This window comes from Bufo gargarizans, chromosome 1 (genome assembly GCF_014858855.1).
Source record: "Bufo gargarizans isolate SCDJY-AF-19 chromosome 1, ASM1485885v1, whole genome shotgun sequence".
Lineage (NCBI taxonomy): Eukaryota > Metazoa > Chordata > Amphibia > Anura > Bufonidae > Bufo > Bufo gargarizans.
This window is the reverse complement of record NC_058080.1, coordinates 246,765,306-246,786,810: the sequence shown is the minus strand read 5'-3', so window position 1 is coordinate 246,786,810 and position 21,505 is coordinate 246,765,306. Positions and strand designations below refer to the sequence as shown.

The 21,505-nt window shown below is 45.4% G+C and overlaps 1 protein-coding gene across 1 annotated transcript in view; it reads right to left on the bottom strand.

Annotated features, from left to right (window-relative positions):
* LOC122926143 (alcohol dehydrogenase 1-like) overlaps positions 1–21,505 on the bottom strand; it is a 153,385-nt gene that overhangs the window by 49,696 nt on the left and 82,184 nt on the right. The window contains exons 3-5 of the mRNA XM_044277524.1: positions 19,128–19,266; positions 18,226–18,313; positions 15,947–16,166 (exon numbers count right to left, since the gene is read on the bottom strand). Of these exons, the coding sequence (XP_044133459.1) occupies positions 15,947–16,166; positions 18,226–18,313; positions 19,128–19,266 (447 nt within the window). The remainder of the gene's footprint in view (positions 1–15,946; positions 16,167–18,225; positions 18,314–19,127; positions 19,267–21,505) is intronic.

Genomic DNA, 21,505 nt, shown 5'->3' with positions numbered 1-21,505 from the left:
TATAACCTTTTTGGTCGTGGTAGAGGTCCATGTGAATACAGTGTATTCAGTACTTTACAAACAACACATTTAAAGTACCTTTTTGTTCACCCGCTTTCCTCTGGTGGAGTAGAGAAGTCAGGGACAATCCAGGCCTTGTTCATTTTTTTAAGAGTCGACCTGTCAGCATTTTCAGTTGACAGACAAAAGAGCTTATCAGTTATTATGCCCCCAACAACACTATATACCCGCTCTGACAAAACTCTGGTGGCAGGGCATCCCAGCACCTTTGAGGCAGAGAGTGCAAGCTTGTGCCTCGTGTCCAGCTTGGACACCCAATAGTTGTAAGGCACAGAGGGATCACCGAGGACGCTGACACGGTCTGCTATGTACTCCTTCACAATCTTCCACATGTTTCCCTCCTTGTGACACTAGGCCACGCATCAGGGTGAGGGTGCTGGTGGGGTGTCATGAAACTGTCCCAGGCCTTGTAGAGTGTTGTCCTGCCTCTGTTGGAACTGCGGTGTGTCCCCCTCATCTCCCCTCCTGGGTTGGCCAAGAAACTACGTACTCTGCCACCAGCGTTGTCAGCTGTAAATATTTCTGCAATGACATTCTGTTCTGTTATTATTATAGTTTTTGTTGTATTATAGTTGGTATTATAATTGTTATTATGGTTGTAAAATATGTTATGGTTATTTGGTTATTTATGTGTTAATTAACAGGCCCTGCCATTGGTTTACCGCCACTTTCTGCCTCCACTGTTGTCATATGGAAATTTTTAAAGCAATTTTTAAACAAGGACATTCTGTTATTGCACCATTTTTCTCGTCCTCTCCACCACAGGAATGAGAGATGAGAAGTTCCCTTTGTAGGGGGGGGGGTCGAAAAGGGTGAACAACCAGTAATCCGCGTTGTCTAACATGCGTGTAACGCACGGGTCGCAGGAAAGGCAGCCTAACATGAAGTCAGCCAGATTCCCAACAGGCAAGACTTCGCTGTCGTCATCAGGAGGATGACTCTCATTCTCCTTATCCTATTCCTCCTCTCCTGCCCATCTATGCAGAACAGATGGAATAAACCTGATATTGCTACTACCCTCTGTAGCGTAGGCAACTGTCTCTTGCTCCTCCTCCTCATCATCCAATTCACACTGAGAAGGCGAACTGATGGTGTTCTGGCTATCACCCTGTGTAATGTCTTCCCCCTATTTCCACCTCTTCCACATGTGAGGAGTCCGCCTTCATCGTTAGCAGCCAGCATTTCACTAGACACAGAAGTGGTATGGTTCGGCTGATAATGGTGGCATTGCCACTCACCATCGGTGTTTATCCCTCAAAGTTGTGTAAAACCTCACAGAGGTCAGACATCCAAGAGCAGGTTGCAGCTGGTATTCCACTACTGCCCTCTGCTGCTCACAAAGCCTGGACAACATGTAGAACGTAGACTTCCAGTGCGTGCTCACGTCGCACAATAGTCTGTTAGCTGGCAAATGCAAGCGTGGCAGCAGCATACAATTGCTGGTGTAATACGGGGACAGCACACAGTGAAAAATAGCGGCGACTAGGGACTGAGTAACGAAGGACGGCCGTCGCCATGAGGCTGAGGAAAGCCTCAGTGTCCACAGGCCTAGATGGTAACATTTCCATGCCTGCAAATTTTGAAAGGTGCGCATTTAGTGCTGTAGCCTGTGGGTGGGTGGCGTGGTATTGGCGCTTACGATCAAAGGCCTGGGGACATCTGTACTCTGTGCTTGGACACAGAAAGGGGTGTGCTAGCAGATGGTGCTTGCGAAGGGCCAGCTGCAGGGCGGGAGTCATCCAGGCCTGTGTCTAGGACAGAGGATTGGCCAGCACATAACACAGGGGAGGAAGAGGAGGCAGTGGTGTGACCCACAGACATTGATTGTGGACCCAGGGCTTCGGCCCACCTATTAGGGTGCTGTGATGCCATGTGGCGGATCATGCTGGTGAAGTTCTGAGTTCTTATTTAGGTATTGCACAGTTACAGTTAGCAAATTCCAATTCTTTTATCGTCCCCACCTTCCTCAATAAAGCCCCAGACTGCGGAACACCTACCACTTGTCAAGGTAGATTTTCACAAGGGGGAACAGTTGCGGGCCTGTTTATTGTGGCCCGCCTTCTCCCTTTTGCCACCACACAGCCTCTTCCAGGCTGTTGCGGTGCTGTGGATCCCTTCCACTCGGTCCTGCTGTCCTCGCTTGGCTTTCCACCTTCCCAGGTTGGGTCAGTGATGTCATGGTCCCCCATCTCCAAATCCACTTCCTCACTCTGGTCATCCTCCTGACTTGTGTTGACCTAACAAGACCCTACCTATTGACAACTGTGTCTCATCCCCATCATCCACCAAGTGAAGCACTAATTGCCCCCCCCCCCTTCCTCCCCCATCATCTTCTTCTGACTTTGGAGGCTTAAGAGTTTGGGGATCAGTGCATAAGATTTCCTCATGTACCTCTTCAGGGAGGATCAGCTCACCTGCAGGCCCTCACCTACAATTTGTTCGGGTGTCAGCTGACATGGTATATTATTTTCTATGTTTCAGACTTGGAAGGAAACATAATTTGGTTTCCTTCAGTGGTGAATCTTTCACGCATATGTTTTTTTTCAGGATTCCGTTTTTTATATAGTGGCACAGGGGTAAATATTTCAATTTTTTTTTATGTCAGGCTTGACTCCATTTTCTCCTCTCTCCTTTGCAGATGCCTTTTCAGGAGATATTAGACCCTTTCACATTTGGGGCCTGGAGGAATTGCAATTGTATTCTTTTTTTATTGTATGTGCCACTTTCCCAAGATCTTTCTTTGGGGTAGACAATAGAATTCCAAGATAGTCAGATAGCAGCTTGTAATTGTGGTACAGTTCCATAATGTAAAGAGGCAACAAATGCTGATTGCCATTCCCTTTGCTAACTCTGCTATGTGATGTTCTCTGGAACCCAAAGGAACATTACGATTAGAAATTGGTCATTCTTTCTTGGTAGCCTGTGCTGACCTGGTTAATTAACTTCTTAGGTGGTCAGAACAGCAGGCCCTTGCTCCTAATGTTTTTGAGGGTCACCAGCAGGCAATCAATGATCATTTTTAAAGGGTGTGTATGATGCCCTACTTTATGTGTAATAAAGGGTGCATTGTAGTGCAAGTTTCTTGTAATTTTTGGCGTGGTGCATAGGCTTTATGAGTGTAGGAGTCCCACTACCTGAGCACCATGTGAATGAGGCCCTCCTTTATGTGATATACAGGCTGTATCTCTTCTTCCTTATAATTTTTGGCAGCACTTACACTGTATATACAATTGAATCTGTAACGGGGTGCCGAAGGCGCACTTGGTCTCCCATCAGCCGCAGACCTGCTGCTTAGCTTCGGGAGCGAGGATCTGTGTTTGACCTCGTTCCCAGGGTGGCTTTGCTAGCTGGTAGGCTCCCTGCTCCTAGGTTTGCCTTGAGCGCCGAGCTGCTCACTCGGTGCTCGACTGGTCGGTCTGTCGGTCATGTGACGCTGGCCACGTCACATGACCCTCACTCCCCACTATAAATACAGGCAGCCTGCTGGCCACAGGTTGCCTGTTAATTTAGGTTCCTGGCGTTTGTTGAATACCTGTATACTTGCCTGATCCTGTTCCCTGACGATCCTTTGCCTGCTCCTCCTGTACTGTGCATCCCTCCTGGTGTAGTGTCCCACTAGGTAATTGTGGGCACTACACAAGGGTAAATTGGGCCACGTTGTTTCTCCAACTCCTGAGAAACAGTGGCATTGTATTTTACAGTCCATTTTAATGTATATTGCTATGTTATTTATGTGTATTTTCCCTGTGTATCTGTGTATCAGGCCTGTTAGGGTGTAATTCCTCCTCCTAGACAGTAGAGGGAGCTAGGGAACCCCTAATATATATAGTCAGGTCCTGTGCAGGGAAGAGGAGTGTAGAGTCAGGAGTCTGTGTAGAGACAGAAGAGAGTGTGCACTTTAGCCAGAGAGGAGCTGAAGGCCACCTCCTGACATGCAGCTAGACAGCCCAGGCTTCCAGTTGCCACCAGGAGAAGAAGTTGCCTCCTGAGAGAAACCTGAAGTTCCCATAACCAGAGCAGAGCAGAGCCAAAGTGTTTCCAGCCAACCTGAGGGCTGAAGGGCAGAAGGATTTTACTGAAAGCAAGGATATATATACCTGAGGAAGTTTCCCCTACCAAGGATAAAGCCAGCATTAGGGCATACGGGCCTTGGGATAAAGACAGACAGGATTCTGAGGAGAAGTGCAACCCGATCTGTAAGTGTTTAACCCTCTGAGTATCTTGCAAGAACAGTGTACCTGCTATTTGTATAAGCCTGCTTGTGACTGCTACTGACCTATGGAACTTTAACCAAAAGACTGTGCAAAGTTAACTGTTTCCAGTAAAGGAAGTTTTGGTTCACTATAACATCGTGCTCCTCAATTATTCCTACCATAAATCGGTGTGCCACCGTTGGCCACTGGCATCACGAATCTTAAAGGGACCTTGCCCCCGGCACATTAAACACCTGCAACATCCAGGGCACCTCATCTACCCTCGGGCCTGGTCCCTATACACTGAGAGTGCCCCAGAGGTCTCCTGTGCCAGCCTCTCCATCACTGCTGTACGCCTGCCCAGGGTCTTTCAAGAAACTGTGAGTAACCCAGAGCAACCCTCATTTGCCTAAGTAACCGTGACCTCACCTTCGCAATACCCTGCAGGGCTGCGTACTGCACTGGTATTTCTGACCTCGGCTTCCACCTGACTGTTCTTTTCTTATCCCTCTGTACTGTGTTGTCCTCTTGGTTTTGACCCGGTCCGTTCACTAACCGTTATTTGTCTTGTCTGTCCTTCCCGCACGTAAGTTAGTGACTGCCGTCCAGTTGTCCCCTGTCATCAGGACTCGTGAGGCAAGTAGGCAGAGCCAGGGGTGAGGGTGGAGCACAGTGGTCACTATTCTCCCCCCTGTGTGTGTGTGTGTACGTGACCGTTACAAAATCTACAGGAAAGAATGTTTCCTAACAATTTTTCCTCTAAAAAGGATTTGTGGCTTTGTCAATTTTTTTCTCAGTCTGTTAAAGTGGCGTACAACTTGGACAACATGGTTCCCAGCAGCGACATTGGTGTCCAAGATGTATCCAGACATGGCCCCTCTGCTGTTCCTAATCGATTTCAGAGGTGTTTCCATCACTTTACAGACCTTTTCCTATGTTCCAGGCACCCTCCCCTCATCTGAGCAGGGGGTGCCTGGTTGTCTTCGAATATCGCAATGTGTTCGGACTAAACACCCGAACACTTTGGTGCTTGCTCACCACTACTTCTGACCCCACCTCTCAATTGAGACTGCCCTTACCAAAGTCACCAATGACCTACTAACAGCCAAAACCAACTAAAATTAGTCTGTCCTCCTTCTCCTTGACCTGTCCTCTGTCAACCACTCCCTTCTGTTACAAACTCTCTCATCTCTTGGCATCACTGACCTGGCCCTCTCCTGGATCACATCATACCTCACAGACCAGACATTTAGCATCTCACACTCTCACACCACCTCCTCGTCTCATTCCATCTCTGTTGTTGTCCTGCAAGGCTCTGTCCTAGGACCCCTACTCTTCTCTATCTACACTTTCGGCCTGGGACAGCTCATAAAGTCCCATGGCTTTCAGTATTACCTTTATGCTGACGACACACAAATCTACCTCTCTGGTCCAGACATCACCACCTTACCATCCAGAATCCTACAATGCCTATCTTCCATATCCTCCTTCATTTCCTCTCACTTTCTAAAACTTAACATGGATAAAACAGAATTCATCATCTTTCCCCCATCTTGCTCACCCTCTCCAACAGACCTATCTATCACGTTTCAAAAGCTACACACTCTCCCCGGTCAACCAAATCTGCTGCCTTGGAGTGACCTTGGATTCTGCCCTCTCCTGCCGACCACACATCCAAGCCCTTTCCACCACCTCCAACTGAAAAACATTTCCCGCATATGCGCTTTCCTTAACTTTGAGTCTGCGAAAATGCTTGTACATGCCCTCATCATCTCCCGCCTAGACTACTGCAACATTCTCCTCTGTGGCCTTCCATCTAGCACTCTCGCACCCCTCCAATCTATCCTCAACTCTGCTGCCTGACTAATCCACCTCTCACCCTGTTACTCCTCTGTTAGTCCCCTCCCTACACCTCTGAGCTACTTTCCCGATACATCCCCACACGCAATCTCCGATCCTTACAAAACCTCCTTCTCTCCTCTCCTCTTGTCACCTCTTCCCACAATCGCCTCTAAGATTTGTCCTGTGCATCCCCCACACTCTGGAACTCACCACCCCAACATATCCGACTCTCACCAACAGTGGAATCCTTGAAAATAAACCTGAAAACCCACCTCTTCAGACAAGCCTACAACCAGTGACCCTGCTGCCTCTATACCGCCATGACCAGCTTTTCACTCTCCTACTGTGTTCTTCTTCCATACTGTACCATGTAGATTGTAAGCCCTCACGGGCAGGGCCCTCTCTCCTTCTGTACCAGTTTGTAACTCGTCTTGGTCATGCTTAGAGAAATTGTCTGCATTATGTATGTATACCCCTTTTGATATGTACAGCGCTATGGAATGAATGGCACTTGAATAATAAATAATAATAATAACATTTAAATCCTGTGTGGATGTATCCTATGGATATATTCACATGTCAGATTCGAATGGTGAGGCCAGAACAAGTACAGGCGATATTAGATTGGGTTGCTGACAGTTCCTCCAGTTCCTTCACATTCTCTCCCACTCAGTCCCCTGCTGAAAGATCAGAGTTGGCACCTGCAGCCCATTTCCATCAGTCCTTCACCTCACCCCCTTGCAAATCAGCCAAGCAGTCTGAGCCCCAAGTCATGCAGCAGTCTCTTCTGCTTTTTGATGACTCTGCTAGCAGGGTTTCCCAGGGCCATCCACATAGCCCTGCCCCAGAAGTGGAATGGTTTTGACCCGGTCCGTTCACTAACCGTTATTTGTCTTGTCTGTCCTTCCCGCACGTAAGTTAGGGACTGCCGTCCAGTTGTCCCCTGTCATCAGGACTCGTGAGGCAAGTAGGCAGAGCCAGGGGTGAGGGTGGAGCGCAGTGGTCACTATTCTCCCCCCTGTGTGTGTGTGTGTACGTGACCGTTACAAAATCTACAGGAAAGAATGTTTCCTAACAATTTTTCCTCTAAAAAGGATTTGTGGCTTTGTCAATTTTTTTCTCAGTCTGTTAAAGTGGCGTACAACTTTGACAACATGGTTCCCAGCAGCGACATTGGTGTCCAAGATGTATCCAGACATGGCCCCTCTGCTGTTCCTAATCGATTTCAGAGGTGTTTCCATCACTTTACAGACCTTTTCCTATGTTCCAGGCACCCTCCCCTCATCTGAGCAGGGGGTGCCTGGTTGTCTTCGAATATCGCAATGTGTTCGGACTGAACACCCGAACACTTTGGTGCTTGCTCACCACTACTTCTGACCCCACCTCTCAATTGAGACTGCCCTTACCAAAGTCACCAATGACCTACTAACAGCCAAAACCAACTAAAATTAGTCTGTCCTCCTTCTCCTTGACCTGTCCTCTGTCAACCACTCCCTTCTGTTACAAACTCTCTCATCTCTTGGCATCACTGACCTGGCCCTCTCCTGGATCACATCATACCTCACAGACCAGACATTTAGCATCTCACACTCTCACACCACCTCCTCGTCTCATTCCATCTCTGTTGTTGTCCTGCAAGGCTCTGTCCTAGGACCCCTGCTCTTCTCTATCTACACTTTCGGCCTGGGACAGCTCATAAAGTCCCATGGCTTTCAGTATTACCTTTATGCTGACGACATTACTGATTACTGGTTGGCCATGCTGCTGGATCCCCGTTACAAGGACAGCATACCGTCCTTAATTCCGTCACTGGAGCGTGATCGTAAGAAGCGCGAGTACAAGCGCACGCTGGTAGACACGCTGCTGGTGGCATTCTCATCTGAAAGGGGGGCACAGTGGAACAGTGGAAGCACAAGGCAAAGGCAGAGGAGGAGGAAGAGGTCGCCAACGCAGCCGGGGCACCACCAGCACCTCAGAAGGCAGAGTTAGCATGACCGAAATGTGGAAAAGTTTTGTCAGCATGCCAGCACCTCCAGCTGATATGGAACGTCTGAGCAGGAGGCAGCATTTCAGCAACATGGCGGAGCAGTATGTGTGCACATGCCTACACGTACTGACTGATGGGTCTGCCCCCTTTAACTTCTGGGTCTCTAAATTGGGCACATTGCCTGAGCTTCCCTTGGAGGTGCTGGCCTGCCCTGCAGCCAGTGTATTGTCTGAACGTTTGTTTAGCATGGCTGGAATGGGTTATCACAGGTTATATTTCCCAATGTTTTGGGGTCTACCCAAATTTAAACAAAAAATAAAATAATAATTAAAAAAATTAAAAACAAAACCAAAAACCAGTGTTGGCTACCTCCTCCTCCTCCACCGCCGCTTCCACCGCCTACTCAACCTCCTACTCCATATGGACCTCCTCCTCCTAGATCAAGATTATTATTTCTTATTTGTATGTATTTTATGTTATTTTAATTCATTTCCCTATCCACATCTGTTTGCAGAGAACTTGCCATGCTCTTAACCACATTTTCTGCCATTTGCAGCCCTCTAGCCTTTTTCATGACTTATTTAGAGCCATTTTAGTGCTGAAAAGTTTGGGTCCCCATTGAGGGGAGGGCGACAGAGAGGAGGCTGAGGAAAGTGAGGTAGCTAGCTGGGTAACAGTTAGAAAGCGGGGTAGAGGGAAGAGTGCCAGGGAGGCTAGCCCTGATCTGACACACCCTAACAAGTTTGCACGCTTGGCAGATGAGGGGGATGTCAGTCCAGGGACGGCACTGCCACAGCCGGACACTTCCTCTGCCAGTCAGGGGAATGTCAGCTCCGGTAAGCAGGGAACCAGGAGAGCAGGGCAGGCCAGACAAGTGCTGGTAGTGGGAGACTCCATTATTAGGGGTACAGATAGGGAAATCTGTCACAAAGACCGTGATCGCCGAACAGTGTGCTGTCTTCCTGGCGCTAGAGTTCGACACATCGTGGATCGGGTTGACAGATTACTGGGAGGGGCTGGAGAAGATCCAGTGGTCATGGTCCATATCGGAACCAATGACAAAGTTAGGGGTAGGTGGAGAGTCCTTAAAGGGAACCTGTCACCAGGATTTTGTGTATAGCGCTGAGGACATGGGTTGCTAGATGGCCACTAGGGCATCCGCAATATCCAGTCCCCATAGCTCTGTGTGCTTTTATTGTGTAAAAAAAAATAAAAAATTTCATACATATGCAAATTAACCTGAGATGAGTCCTGTACGTGAGATGAGTCAGGGACAGGACTCATCTCAGGTTAATTTGCATATGTATCAAATAATTTTTTTTTTTACACAATAAAAGCACACAGAGCTATGGGGACTGGGTATGGCGGATGTGCTAGTGGCCATCTAGCAACTCATGTCCTCAGCTCTGTGCACAAAATCCCGGTGACAGGTTCCCTTTAAAAATTATTTCAGGGATTTAGGTCAAAAGCTTAGGGCAAGGACCTCAAAGGTAGTATTTTCCGAAATACTACCTGTACCACGGGCCACACAAGAAAGGCAGTGGGAGATTAGGGAGATTAACAAGTGGCTCAAGAACTGGTGTAGTTTTTTTTTGTTTTTTTGTTTTTTTCTTTTTTCCTGCAAGGTGGGGGGCTGGGATGGGGATGATCTTATTAGTCCGGCTTTTCTGTATGTATTGTAATTGGTGAAAGATGTGAAGTTTCACCTGAGTATTGGAGCATCTCTGGGGAGCTGGAGGAGGGCGGGATTCTCCGGCATTGAACAATGGCTAAAGTTTTTGTCAAATTAGGGCACTGTGCGCCTTATGGGCGGGGATCCGGGGCTCGGGGCCCTGGGCGGCCGGGGGGCCGGGTGTGACCCTCAATGCGGTTCTCTCTGTCAGATATGTGGTTTGATTGCAGGCAGTGATATGATATATGCTGCATGGGTGCTATCAGGGGACAGGTCTGGTCGCTGGTGTTTTTTTTGTTTACATTCTGTTTAAATGCCGGCGATTGCCGGGCGATATTCGACCTGAGTCCCCTCGCACCTGAGATACTGGTGTGACTGTATGCGAGGCATGGTTAAGTTGGGCACTAATTTTCAATCTTAAAACTACCTGGGGATGAGGCAGTAAAATATGCATGTGGTTTTTTTCTCCACCGCGGTAGAAGACTGCTGGACCCCCCAGGTTGCCTCAAGAAATGTCCCCGATCAAAGGTCGTTGTAAGCCCGCTATGCGTGGTTAATGTGAGCACCAGGTGAATGGATCTAAGACCGTTAATCCTGCCGTTTCTTTACCCATATTCGGGAGGGGACGCGTGGGGTGCGCGCTCGCTCCCTGGTGGCCGCCCGGGCCGCGGGCCCCCGATCTCTGCTCTTTATAGATATTAACATGCTAAGTTGGATGCTGTATGTGCTTTCCGACTGGGCTGTCGATGCCGGGTGAGCCCCGCTCTCCTCTCATCAAGTGAGATCTCCACTTTGATTTCTATTATCCCCATAAATATGGGTACTTGTACGAAAGTATTATTAACCACGTTTATAAATCAGAAACTCACGGACTTTAGGATTTTATAATAGCATAAATGTTATATGGATATGTATTTTTGTATTACAAATAAAATATTTAAATAAAAAAAAAAAGAACTGGTGTAGGAAAGAGCGGTTTGGGTTCCTGGAGAACTGGGCCGACTTCTCTGTCAGCTACAGGCTCTATCGTAGGGACGGGCTGCACCTCAATGGGGAAGGGGCAGCTGTGCTGGGGAGAAAGATGGCTAGAAGGTTGGAGGAGTGTTTAAACTAGGTACTGGGGGGGGGGGGAAATTACATTATAGGAGGGGAAGATAGTGCAGATAGAGACCGGGGGCAAGGTAGTGGGACTGGAGGAGGGACTAGAACAGTTCAGAAGGAAAGGTGTAGGGTAAAAAATATACATAAACCTCTCAAATGTATGTATACTAATGCCAGAAGCCTGACTAATAAAACTGGTGAACTGGAATTAGTGATGTGTGAGGAGGACTATGACATAGTGAGAATAACTGAGACATGGCTGGATGATAGCTATGAATGGGCAGTTAATGTACAAGGTTACCGTCTGTTTAGAAAGAATAATCGTCAAAACCGGAGAGGGGGAGGGGGTCTGCCTTTATGTAAAGTCCGGTCTAAAGCCCACACTCCGTGAAGATATAAGTGAGGGACATGAACATGTGGAGTCACTGTGGGTAGAGATACATGGAGCTAAAAACAATAATAAATTACTAATAGGAGTTTACTATAAACCACCTAATATACCAGAGTCCACAGAAAATCTACTACTAAATGAGATAGACAAGGCGGCAAATCATAATGAGGTGGTTATTATGGGGGACTTCAACTACCCAGATATAGACTGGGAAACTGAAACTTGTATATCTCATAAAGGAAACAGGTTCTTGGCAATAACCAAAGACAATTACCTCTCCCAAATGGATCAGGACCCGACTAGAGGGACAGCCATACTGGACTTAGTATTAACCAATAGACCTGACAGAACAACAGACGTGCAGGTTGGGGGACACCTGGGAAATAGTGACCATAAAGTAATAACCTTCCAATTATCAAAACAAAAACAGAGCCTGGAAACTATGGGCCGGTAAGTTTAACATCTGTTGTGGGTAAACTGTTTGAAGGTTTTCTGAGAGATGCTATGTTAGAGCATCTTAATGGAAATAAGCAAATAACGCCATATCAGCATGGCTTCGTGAGGGATCGGTCATGTCAAACTAATTTAATCAGTTTCTATGAGGAGGTAAGTTCTAGACTTGACAGCGGCGAATCAATGGATGTCGTGTATCTGGACTTCTCCAAAGCATTTGACACTGTACCACATAAAAGGTTAGTATATAAAATGAGAATGCCCGGACTGGGAGAAAACGTCTGTAAGTGGGTAAGTAACTGGCTCAATGATAGAAAACAGAGGGTGGTTATTAATGGTTCACACTCAGATTGGGTTACTGTCACTAGTGGAGTACTTCAGGGGTCGGTATTGGGCCCTATTCTCTTCAATATATTCATTATTCTCTTCAATATATTTATTAATGATCTTGTAGAAGGCTTGCATAGTAAAATATAAATTTTCGCAGATGACACTAAACTGTGTAAAGTAATTAACACTGAAGAGGACAGTATACTACTACAGAGGGATCTGGATAGATTGGAGGTTTGGGCAGATAAGTGGCAGATGAGGTTTAACACTGACAAATGTAAAGTTATGCACATGGGAAGGAATAATGCAAGTCACCCGTACTTATTAAATGGTAAAACACTCGGTAACACTGACATGGAAAAGGATCTAGGAATTTTAATAAACAGCAAACTAAGCTGCAAAAAACAGTGTCAGGCAGCTGCTGCCAAGGCCAATAAGAGGGTTGCATCAAAATGGGCATAGATGCCCGTGATGAGAACATAGTCCTATCACTTTACAAATCATTAGTCAGACCACACATGGAGTACTGTGTACAGTTCTGGGCTCCTGTGAACAAGGCAGACATAGCAGAGCTGGAGAGGGTCCAGAGGAGGGCAACTAAAGTAATAACTGGAATGGAGCAACTACAGTACCCTGAAAGATTATCAAAATTAGGTTTATTCACATTAGAAAAAAGACGACTGATAGGAGATCTAATTACTATGTATAAATATATCAGGGGTCAGTACAGAGACCTCTCCCATCATCTATTTATCCCCAGGACTGTGACTGTGACGAGGGGACATCCTCTGCGTCTGGAGGAAAGAAGGTTTGTACACAAACATAGAAGAGGATTCTTTACGGTAAGAGCAGTGAGACTATGGAACTCTCTGCCTGAGGAGGTGGTGATGGGGAGTACAATAAAGGAATTCAAGAGGGGCCTGGATGTATTTCTGGAGCGTAATAATATTACAGGCTATAGCTACTAGAGAGAGATCGTTGATCCAGGGAGTTATTCTGATTGCCTGATTGGAGTCGGGAAGGAATTTTTTATTCCCCATAAGTGAGGAAAATTGGCTTCTACCGCACATTTTTTTTTTGCCTTCCTCTGGATCAACTTGCAGGATGACAGGCCGAACTGGATGGACAAGTGTCTTTTTTCGACCTTATGTACTATGTTACTATATTACAGTAGAAGAAACATGGAAGAGATTTAACAGTTTTTATCCACAACAAATTGACATGTCGTGAGAATTTGAAATCTGCAGCATGTAAATTCTTTAGAATTTCACTAATCCGCAGCAAAATGTGTGACAAGATCTGCATGTAGCACAGATGGATTCTGCTGCAGATTTCTAACAGTTATTGACACACTGACAAAAAATTATTTGTGGATGTACAACATTGCAATTGCTTTATGATGACTATGTCTATGCAGCTCTTTTTTTATTTTCTGTGAAGTTATGTTCATGGGCGGGGCAGTGATAGGAGAGTTTCTATGTAACTAGCTGGTGGGAGGAGCTATAAACTAGCTGGATATTGTTAGAGGCAGTGATAGAGAGGTCTCTTTGTAACTAGCTGGATGGGAGGAGCTATAAACTAGGGGGTGGTGCTGGAGCTTTGGCAGAGAAAAGAGTGCATCATGGGTTTGGTTGGATACAGGAACAGGAAGTGCTACATATAGGATGTATAGGGGGCCAGGTGAGATGATGTTAGACTGCGTGGCCCTGTCAAAGTGCAGAATGTGTGGCAGTTGCAGACAGAGAAGAGACTCTTAAAGTAACGGCAATATCCCCATTGCTCCTAGAGGCTTATTTGCATATATTAAAACATTTTTTCTCTTCAGCGCGAGCACATATGAACAAGGGACCAACACAAATGCCTTCAGCTGCAAAGTGCCCATGTAACTGGTCAGCCAGTTTCAAATCTGCTGACCTTTTAAAAAAGTAAAGAAAAGTTTTTAAAAATATAAAAATTCACCCCACCCCTTTTCCTAAAATAAAAATAAACAATCAAAAAATAAACATCATAGGCATCGCTGTGTCTAAAAATGACAGTACTTTTAAAAAATGAAAATATTTATCTCATATGGCAAATGGCTTAATGGAAAATAATGGCCGATTTGCTATATTTTCATCTCTTCAACTCCCCAAAAAATTGATGAAAAGTGATCAAAAGGTCAGGCACATCCCAAAATAGTATCAATAAAAATGACACATTGTCCCGCAAAAAAAAAAAAGAGCCCACAAAAAGCTCCATAGATATAACTTTAAAAAAATAAGGGGGCAGAATATAGCAATGAAAAGAAAAAAATATTTTTTCAACCGTTTTTTTTTCCAGTATTAAAACACAAGAAACATTATTTAAATCTGGTATTGTTGTGATTGTACTAACCCAGAGAATGAAGGACACAGGTCAGTTTTATCGTATAGTGAACGCCGTGAAAAACAAACCCATAATTGCTTTTTTCCCCAATTTTCCACAATTGAAGTGCTAATTAGTATGCAGGAGATGCAGGGTGTGGTGAGTGAAGCACTGCCAGCGCTGGCTGTACTCACCGCTCACTGGTGTTCTCTGGGCCCATGCTGCACTGTCCTGACTGCATACAGCATCAGGACTTAGTGCCCTCACTGCCTTATGCAGACATCCGCGTCAGTTTTGGATCAGTGGCACTAAACAGCTGAAAAATAATTTTCAATTAATCTCTTTTTAATGTTCCGTGAAACACGGATGCAACACGGAATGCATCCGTGCTTTTCACGGACCCATAGACTTTAATGCACGTAATGGATCCGTGAACATGGACAAAATAGAGCTTGCATCTGTGCAAAAAATACGGAACCACGGACTGTGCTAAAACACTGATGTGTGAATACACATATTAAAATGAAAAGGGATGTGTGCTGTCTGTGGAGAACACGTACAGCACACGTCCGTGAAACACTGACGTGTGAATCAGGCTTAACTGTACTCAGTTAGGTCACAGTGCAACGTGGGCTTGAAGAAAGCCAGGGAGTGTGACTGCAGGAAAGACACTGGACCTGCAGAGTAGCAGTTGAGCAGGAGAGGTAAGTTCATTTATTTATTTTAGCTCTGACAGGGGTCTGACATGGAGGTCTGATTGGGGTCTGATCTGAGGTTTGAAACCGGGGTCTGATCTGAGGTTTGATATGGCGGTCTGATCTGAGGTCTGATAAAAATAAAAAAAAATCTTACATTCCTTGTGTAAAACCTAGGTATGACTTATCAAGAAAAAAAAAGAAAAAAATTTCTTTTTTATGTTTTGTTTACATGTTTTAGTTTTTTTACAAATTGTATTATTTTTTTTTTACATTTTTCTTTATTCCACTTAGGGGATTTGAACCTGTAACCTTTATATTACTGCATTTAGGGATTTTTACAGCTTTTCTATTACATGATGCTAGAGGACGGGTGTATTACAGGTTGGAACGTGGCACATGGCAGGCGTGGGGGCCTTCAGAAGGTCACTGGTCATGACAACTACTCGGCACCCTGCATTTGTGTTTGTGGGATGTCGATTGGAGGACTGAGGGAGCTCTCTCCCTTTGCCTAATTACATAAATGCCATGATCACTACTGACCATAGAGTCTGAGGGGTTAAACTGCTGGGATCAAAATGATCTCCAATGTATTTATAGCAGACAGCTGGTATGAGAACATTGATAAATCTTCACTACACAGCTTTAAATCCTCTGCTTCCCATTACTTATTATCTGATAAATATCTTTACCTGCAGCCACCACTAGAGGGAGCTCAATGCGTAGGAATTTATAGAGTTACCTTTGAAATGGATGGAAGCTGTAAAAATCTCTATTCACTGAGCTCCCACTAGCAATGGCTGTAGGAAAATGCAATAGATTCATGGCGGGAAGTGACTCACCCTGAGCACCACAGCAGTCATGGAGTACCCCACTTACCTTAGCAGCCTTCACAGCAGAGCCATATCCGCTGGAGAATCCACAGGCAATGAGGCAGACCTTATCCAGCGGTGCATCCGGGTGTATCTTAACAACAGCAATGTCATTAACCACTGTGTATTCGGTAAAAGTGCCGGTACCGACAAAGTGATGAACAGGTTTCCCCTTGCAGGTAAATCTAGTGGTGTTGTCTAATAACACCCCATTAAATTTCCCAAGACTGTTTAAGAAATGGAAGGAAATCATTAGAAACTATCATCTTCTGTATTATGCTTGTCACTTTACAGTCTTATGTACATGACGGTATGTGTTTTACAGTCCACAAGCCGCGCATCCGCAAAACACAGATACTGGCCTTGTGCATGGCGCAGTTTTTTTTCTTGTCTATAGAAATGTCTGCAAAATGGAAACGCATAGGACATGTTTTATCATGTTGCGGACCAGAGGACAAGAAACATAGAGGTGGACAGCACACGGTGTACTGTCCACATTTTTTGCAGCCCCATCTAATCCGTAAGCAGATCAGATGCAGAAAAAAATATTTATAGTTGTGTGCATGGGGGCTAAGGGTACTTTCACACTTGAGTTAAAGGGAACCTGTCACCTGCAAAACGCATATTAAACCGACCACAGTACCTTACAGGATCCCCCAGTGTGTTGCTAATCATGTTTTTCTTTCCTCTTTGTGTTTCTTCATACTTGTTAAAAACGTTGTTTTAATGACGGTTGGCGCTCTCTCCGAGTCAGGCTTGAAGTCAAGGGAGCAGCGGCCTCCTTGCTTCAAGAAAAGCTAAGCCCGCCCCTTACCCGTCCTCTCTACAATTAGATGGACATGCTGCCGTGATCACGCTCTTCTTGCGCATGCGCGGTAAGCTGCCTGTTACAGCGTGACGGCCGGACGCGCGCGATCTAACTGTCCGGTGCATCCGCAGTCAACAAAATGCAGGTGGGTGAGTGAGGATCGCGCTGTAACAGGCAGCGTACCGTGCATGCGCTAGAAGAGCACGATCCCGGCATCACGTCCATCTAATTAAGGGGCGGGCTTAGCTTTACTTGAAGCAAGGAGGCCTGCTGCCCCCTTGACGCCAAGCCTGACTCGGAGAGAGCGCCAACCGTCATTAAAACAGCGTTTTTAACAAGTATGAAGAAACACAAAGAGGAAAGAAAAACATGATTAGCAACACACTGGGGGATCCTGTTAAGGTACTGTGGTCGGTTTGATATGCGTTTTTCAGGTGACAGGTTCCCTTTAAATTTTTCCGGTATTGAGTTCTGTCCTGATCAGTTTATCCTATGCATCAGGATGCCTTCAGTTCAGTTCCTCTTACGTTTTTGGCCGGAGAAAATGCCGCAGCATGCTGCAGTTTTCTCTCCGGCCAAAAACCCTGAACACTTGCTGGAATGCCGGATCTGGCATTAATTTCCATTGAAATGCATTAATACCAGATCCGGCCCCAAGTGTTCCGGCAAAACGGATCAGGTTTTGCAGCCTGCGCATGTGCAGACCTTTAAAAATGAGAAAAAAAAATACTGGATCCGTTTTTCCAGATGACAACCGGAAAGACTGATCCGGTATTTCAATTTGTGAGACGGATCTGCATCCGGATCCATCTCACAAAGGCATCCGTTTGCGTCCGGATTGCCTGCCGGAATCCTCTGCCGCAAGTATGAAAGTACTATCTAATTATCCACTAAACTCCATCTAGATGTTAAATAAATGTTTAGACTGGTTTCACAAACACAATTTTCTGGCAAAACATTACAATTACAAACTCAGTTGTTAAAGGAAATGTGTCGTCAAAATTGTATGTGCCAGTTAAAATCAGAGTATCCTTTTTTCCTTATCAGTTTTTTTTTTTTTTTTTTATTGCAGATTTATTTATTCTATTTGCTCAACATTATAGGAGCGGCCATCTTGCCTGAGCTGTTCTTAACAACATTTACACAGGATTTTAAAAAATTATTTACGGCAGCCCCATGGGCCCCAATTCAAAGTCTGCCGCAGGGCCCTCCATCTACTGTGCACTTATAATAATAGTTTCTGCATATGTCTCTGTAGGACTAGAAAACCCTTCTGGCACCTGGGCACTGGTCTAAAGTAGAACTGGCTTAGTTGCCCATAGCAACCAATCAGATTCCGCCTTTCATTTTGTCAAAATGAAAGGTGGGATCTGATTGGATGCTATGGACAACTAAGCCAGTTCCACTTTGATAAATTAACCCCTATATCTCCACCCCTGGGGATTAGGCAAGTAGGCATTTGCTTAAGTAACACTTACTCATTGTTGGAGCAAACATTGCTGTCTGGATGCACACAACCTCTGCATTTTCCACACTGAGGCATAAACAGTGGGATGACTTTGTCTCCTGTAAGAAAAGGAATATCAAAAAGTTTGGGCAACAAGTTTATTGAGCAATACAAAAGTTGTCACAAAGATGTACGTACATTATAGCATCTCTTGCCCATCCTTATCAGCTTTGCTTTTTACCAATATGTCTACAGTCCTTTATTCAACAATTTAGACAGCACTCCAAATTTGGTTAATTGATTTTTATTTTTATTAACCAAATTTGGAGTGCTGTCTAAATTGTTGAATATTTACACGTTCCAAGAGGTGGAGCCAGGAACATACCGAGACGTGCACCCAAACCAGTCAGTCAGAGCCGGTGCAAGGATTTTTGCCAACACAAGCGAAGCTACATTTTGGCGCCCCCCCCCATGCTTCTCCTCTCTGTGGTCCTGGTATCTTCTCTCTGCTTCAGACAATGGCTGGTTTAAGGACCATATTTTTCGCCCTCTAAGACACACCTAGGTTTTAGAGGAGGATAATAAGAAAAAAATATTTTCCATTACACCTCAGGTCAGACCAGCAATCTGACCCCAATGTTAATCAGACCTCAGCTCACAGCCACAATCAGACCCCCAATGTTAATCAGACCTCAGATCAGAACCCCATGTCAGACATCATTCCCCAGCCATCAGCCCCCAATGTCAGCCATCAGACCCCCAGGTCACATTTCTCCCCCTCCATGTCTCATTTTTCCGCCCTCCCCCAGGGTGCGCCCTAAGGCGGCCGCTTGGTCTGCCTTATGGTAGCACCGGCCCTGCAGTCAGTAAAGATAGAGTGCTGTGATCATTACGAGATTCCAATTCTACAGTCCCTTATATTATAAGCCTTACCGGGTTTCAGATCTGTTACTCCTTCACCAACACTCTCTACAATCCCAGCACCTTCATGGCCCAGAATCAGAGGGAATGTCACATCTATAACACCACTTGTAACATGATCATCTGAACGACAAATTCCAGTCGCCACAATCTGTAGGAAAACATTAGATTTAAGATTGAACTCTTGAGAATTCAGATGCTACCAAGTCCAGCTAAAATATCAGTCTCTAGTCTCATTATCCAGAAGGGTGTTTCATAAGAATATTTATTTATCAGAGTCATATGTTTTCTGTAGTGTCCTTGGGAACTGGCTATGTTCCATGAAAACTCATGATTAAGGCTACATGCACACGACTGTGCCGTTTTTTGTGGCCCGCAAGCCGCGGATCCGCAATAAACAGAAGCCGCCCGTGTGCCTTCCGCAATTTGAGGAACGGAACGGGCGGCCATTGATATAACTGCCTATTCTTGTCCATTTTGCGGACAAGAATAGGACATGTTATATTTTTTTGCGGGGCTGCAGAACGGAGCAACGGATGCGGACCCAAATGAAGTGAATGGGTCCACATCCGAGCCGCCAAAACGAGGAAAACATTAGATTTAAGATTGAACTCTTGAGAATTCAGATGCTACCAAGTCCAGCTAAAATATCAGAGTCTCTAGTCTCATTATCCAGAAGGGTGTTTCATAAGAATATTTATTTATCAGAGTCATATGTTTTCTGTAGTGTCCTTGGGAACTGGCTATGTTCCATGAAAACTCATGATTAAGGCTACATGCACACGACTGTGCCGTTTTTTGCGGCCCGCAAGCCGCGGATCCGCAATAAACAGAAGCCGCCCGTGTGCCTTCCGCAATTTGAGGAACGGAACGGGCGGCCTTTGATATAACTGCCTATTCTTGTCCATTTTGCGGACAAGAATAGGACATGTTATATTTTTTTTGCGGGGCCGCAGAACGGAGCAACGGATGCGGACAGCACACAGAGTGCTGTCCGCATCTTTTGCGGCCCCATTGAAGTGAATGGGTCCGCATCCGAGCCGCTAAAACAACGGCTCGGATGCGGACCCAAACAACGGTCGTGTGCATGAGGCCTTATCCTTGAAAGTTGTTGGTGTGGGATCTAGATCTGCTATCAACTGCACACAGACTTTACACATATTTTATACTTCTGTCATATGATTAAAATACCCCATGTTTTGTAACAGCAATGTTTTCACAGCAATTTTTTGCAGTGAAGAACACTGCTTCCAGATGTTACATGTTGGGCAACAGTAAAAGCTAAAACAAGTTGTTTTGTGTGATTTTTTATGATAGTTTACTAGTCTTTTTTCCCTTGGCATTTTATTCAAATCTTAGCATGCTCTGGGTGTGGCTTCAATAGGAAAAGTAAAGGTCTGAATAAAAGGTTGCAAAAATTTTGGGGTTTATGCTGAAGGCTATTTATCAAAATCTCCAGCATGACCCCTATACAGGTCTTAGATTCCCCCCAAAATTGCCATAGGATTCGGTTAAGGGTACTTTCTTTTCCGGCATTGAATTCCGTCCTAGGGGCTCAATACCGGAAAAGAACTGATCAGTTTTACCTCTATGCATTCTGAATTGAGAGCAATCCGTTCAGGATGCATTAGGATGATTTCTGTTTCGTCCCTTGTACGGTATTTTATACGGACAAAATTCTACTGCAGTTGTCGCACTAATATATTATTGCCGGAACCGGTACCAATTTTTTTTTTTAATTGCCCCATCGCCAGATGCGGTTTTCCGGTCTGTGCATGCGCAGTTCTTTATGATCAGTTTTATCCTAATGCATTCTGAATAGAGAGCAATCTGTTCAGGATGCATCAGGATGTCTTCAGTTCAGTCTTTTTGACTTTTCAGGAAGGAGATAATACCGCAGCATGCTGCGGTTTTATCTCTGTTCATAATTCCAGAACACTTGCCGGAATGCCGGATCCGGCATTTTTTCCCTTTGAAATGCATTAATGCCGGATCCGGGCCAGAGTGTTCCGGGAAAATGGATCCGGCATCGCGGTCTGCACTTGCTCAGACCGCAAAAAATGTGAAAAAAAAATCAATGCCGGATCCGTTTTTCCAGATGACACCTGAGAGACAGATCTGGCATTTCAATGCATTTGTCATGAGTAAGAACTTTTCTCTTAGGCCCCTTTCACACGGGCGAGTTTTCCGTGCGGGTGCGATCCGTGCGGCGAACGTATGGCACCCGCACTAAATCCTGACCCATTCATTTCTATGGGGCTGTGCACATGAGCGATGTTTTTAACGCATCACTTGTGCGTTCAGTTGAAATCGCAGCATGCTCTATATTTTCCGATTTTGACGTGACGCAGGCCCCATAGAAGTGAATGGGGTGTGTGAAAATCGGATGG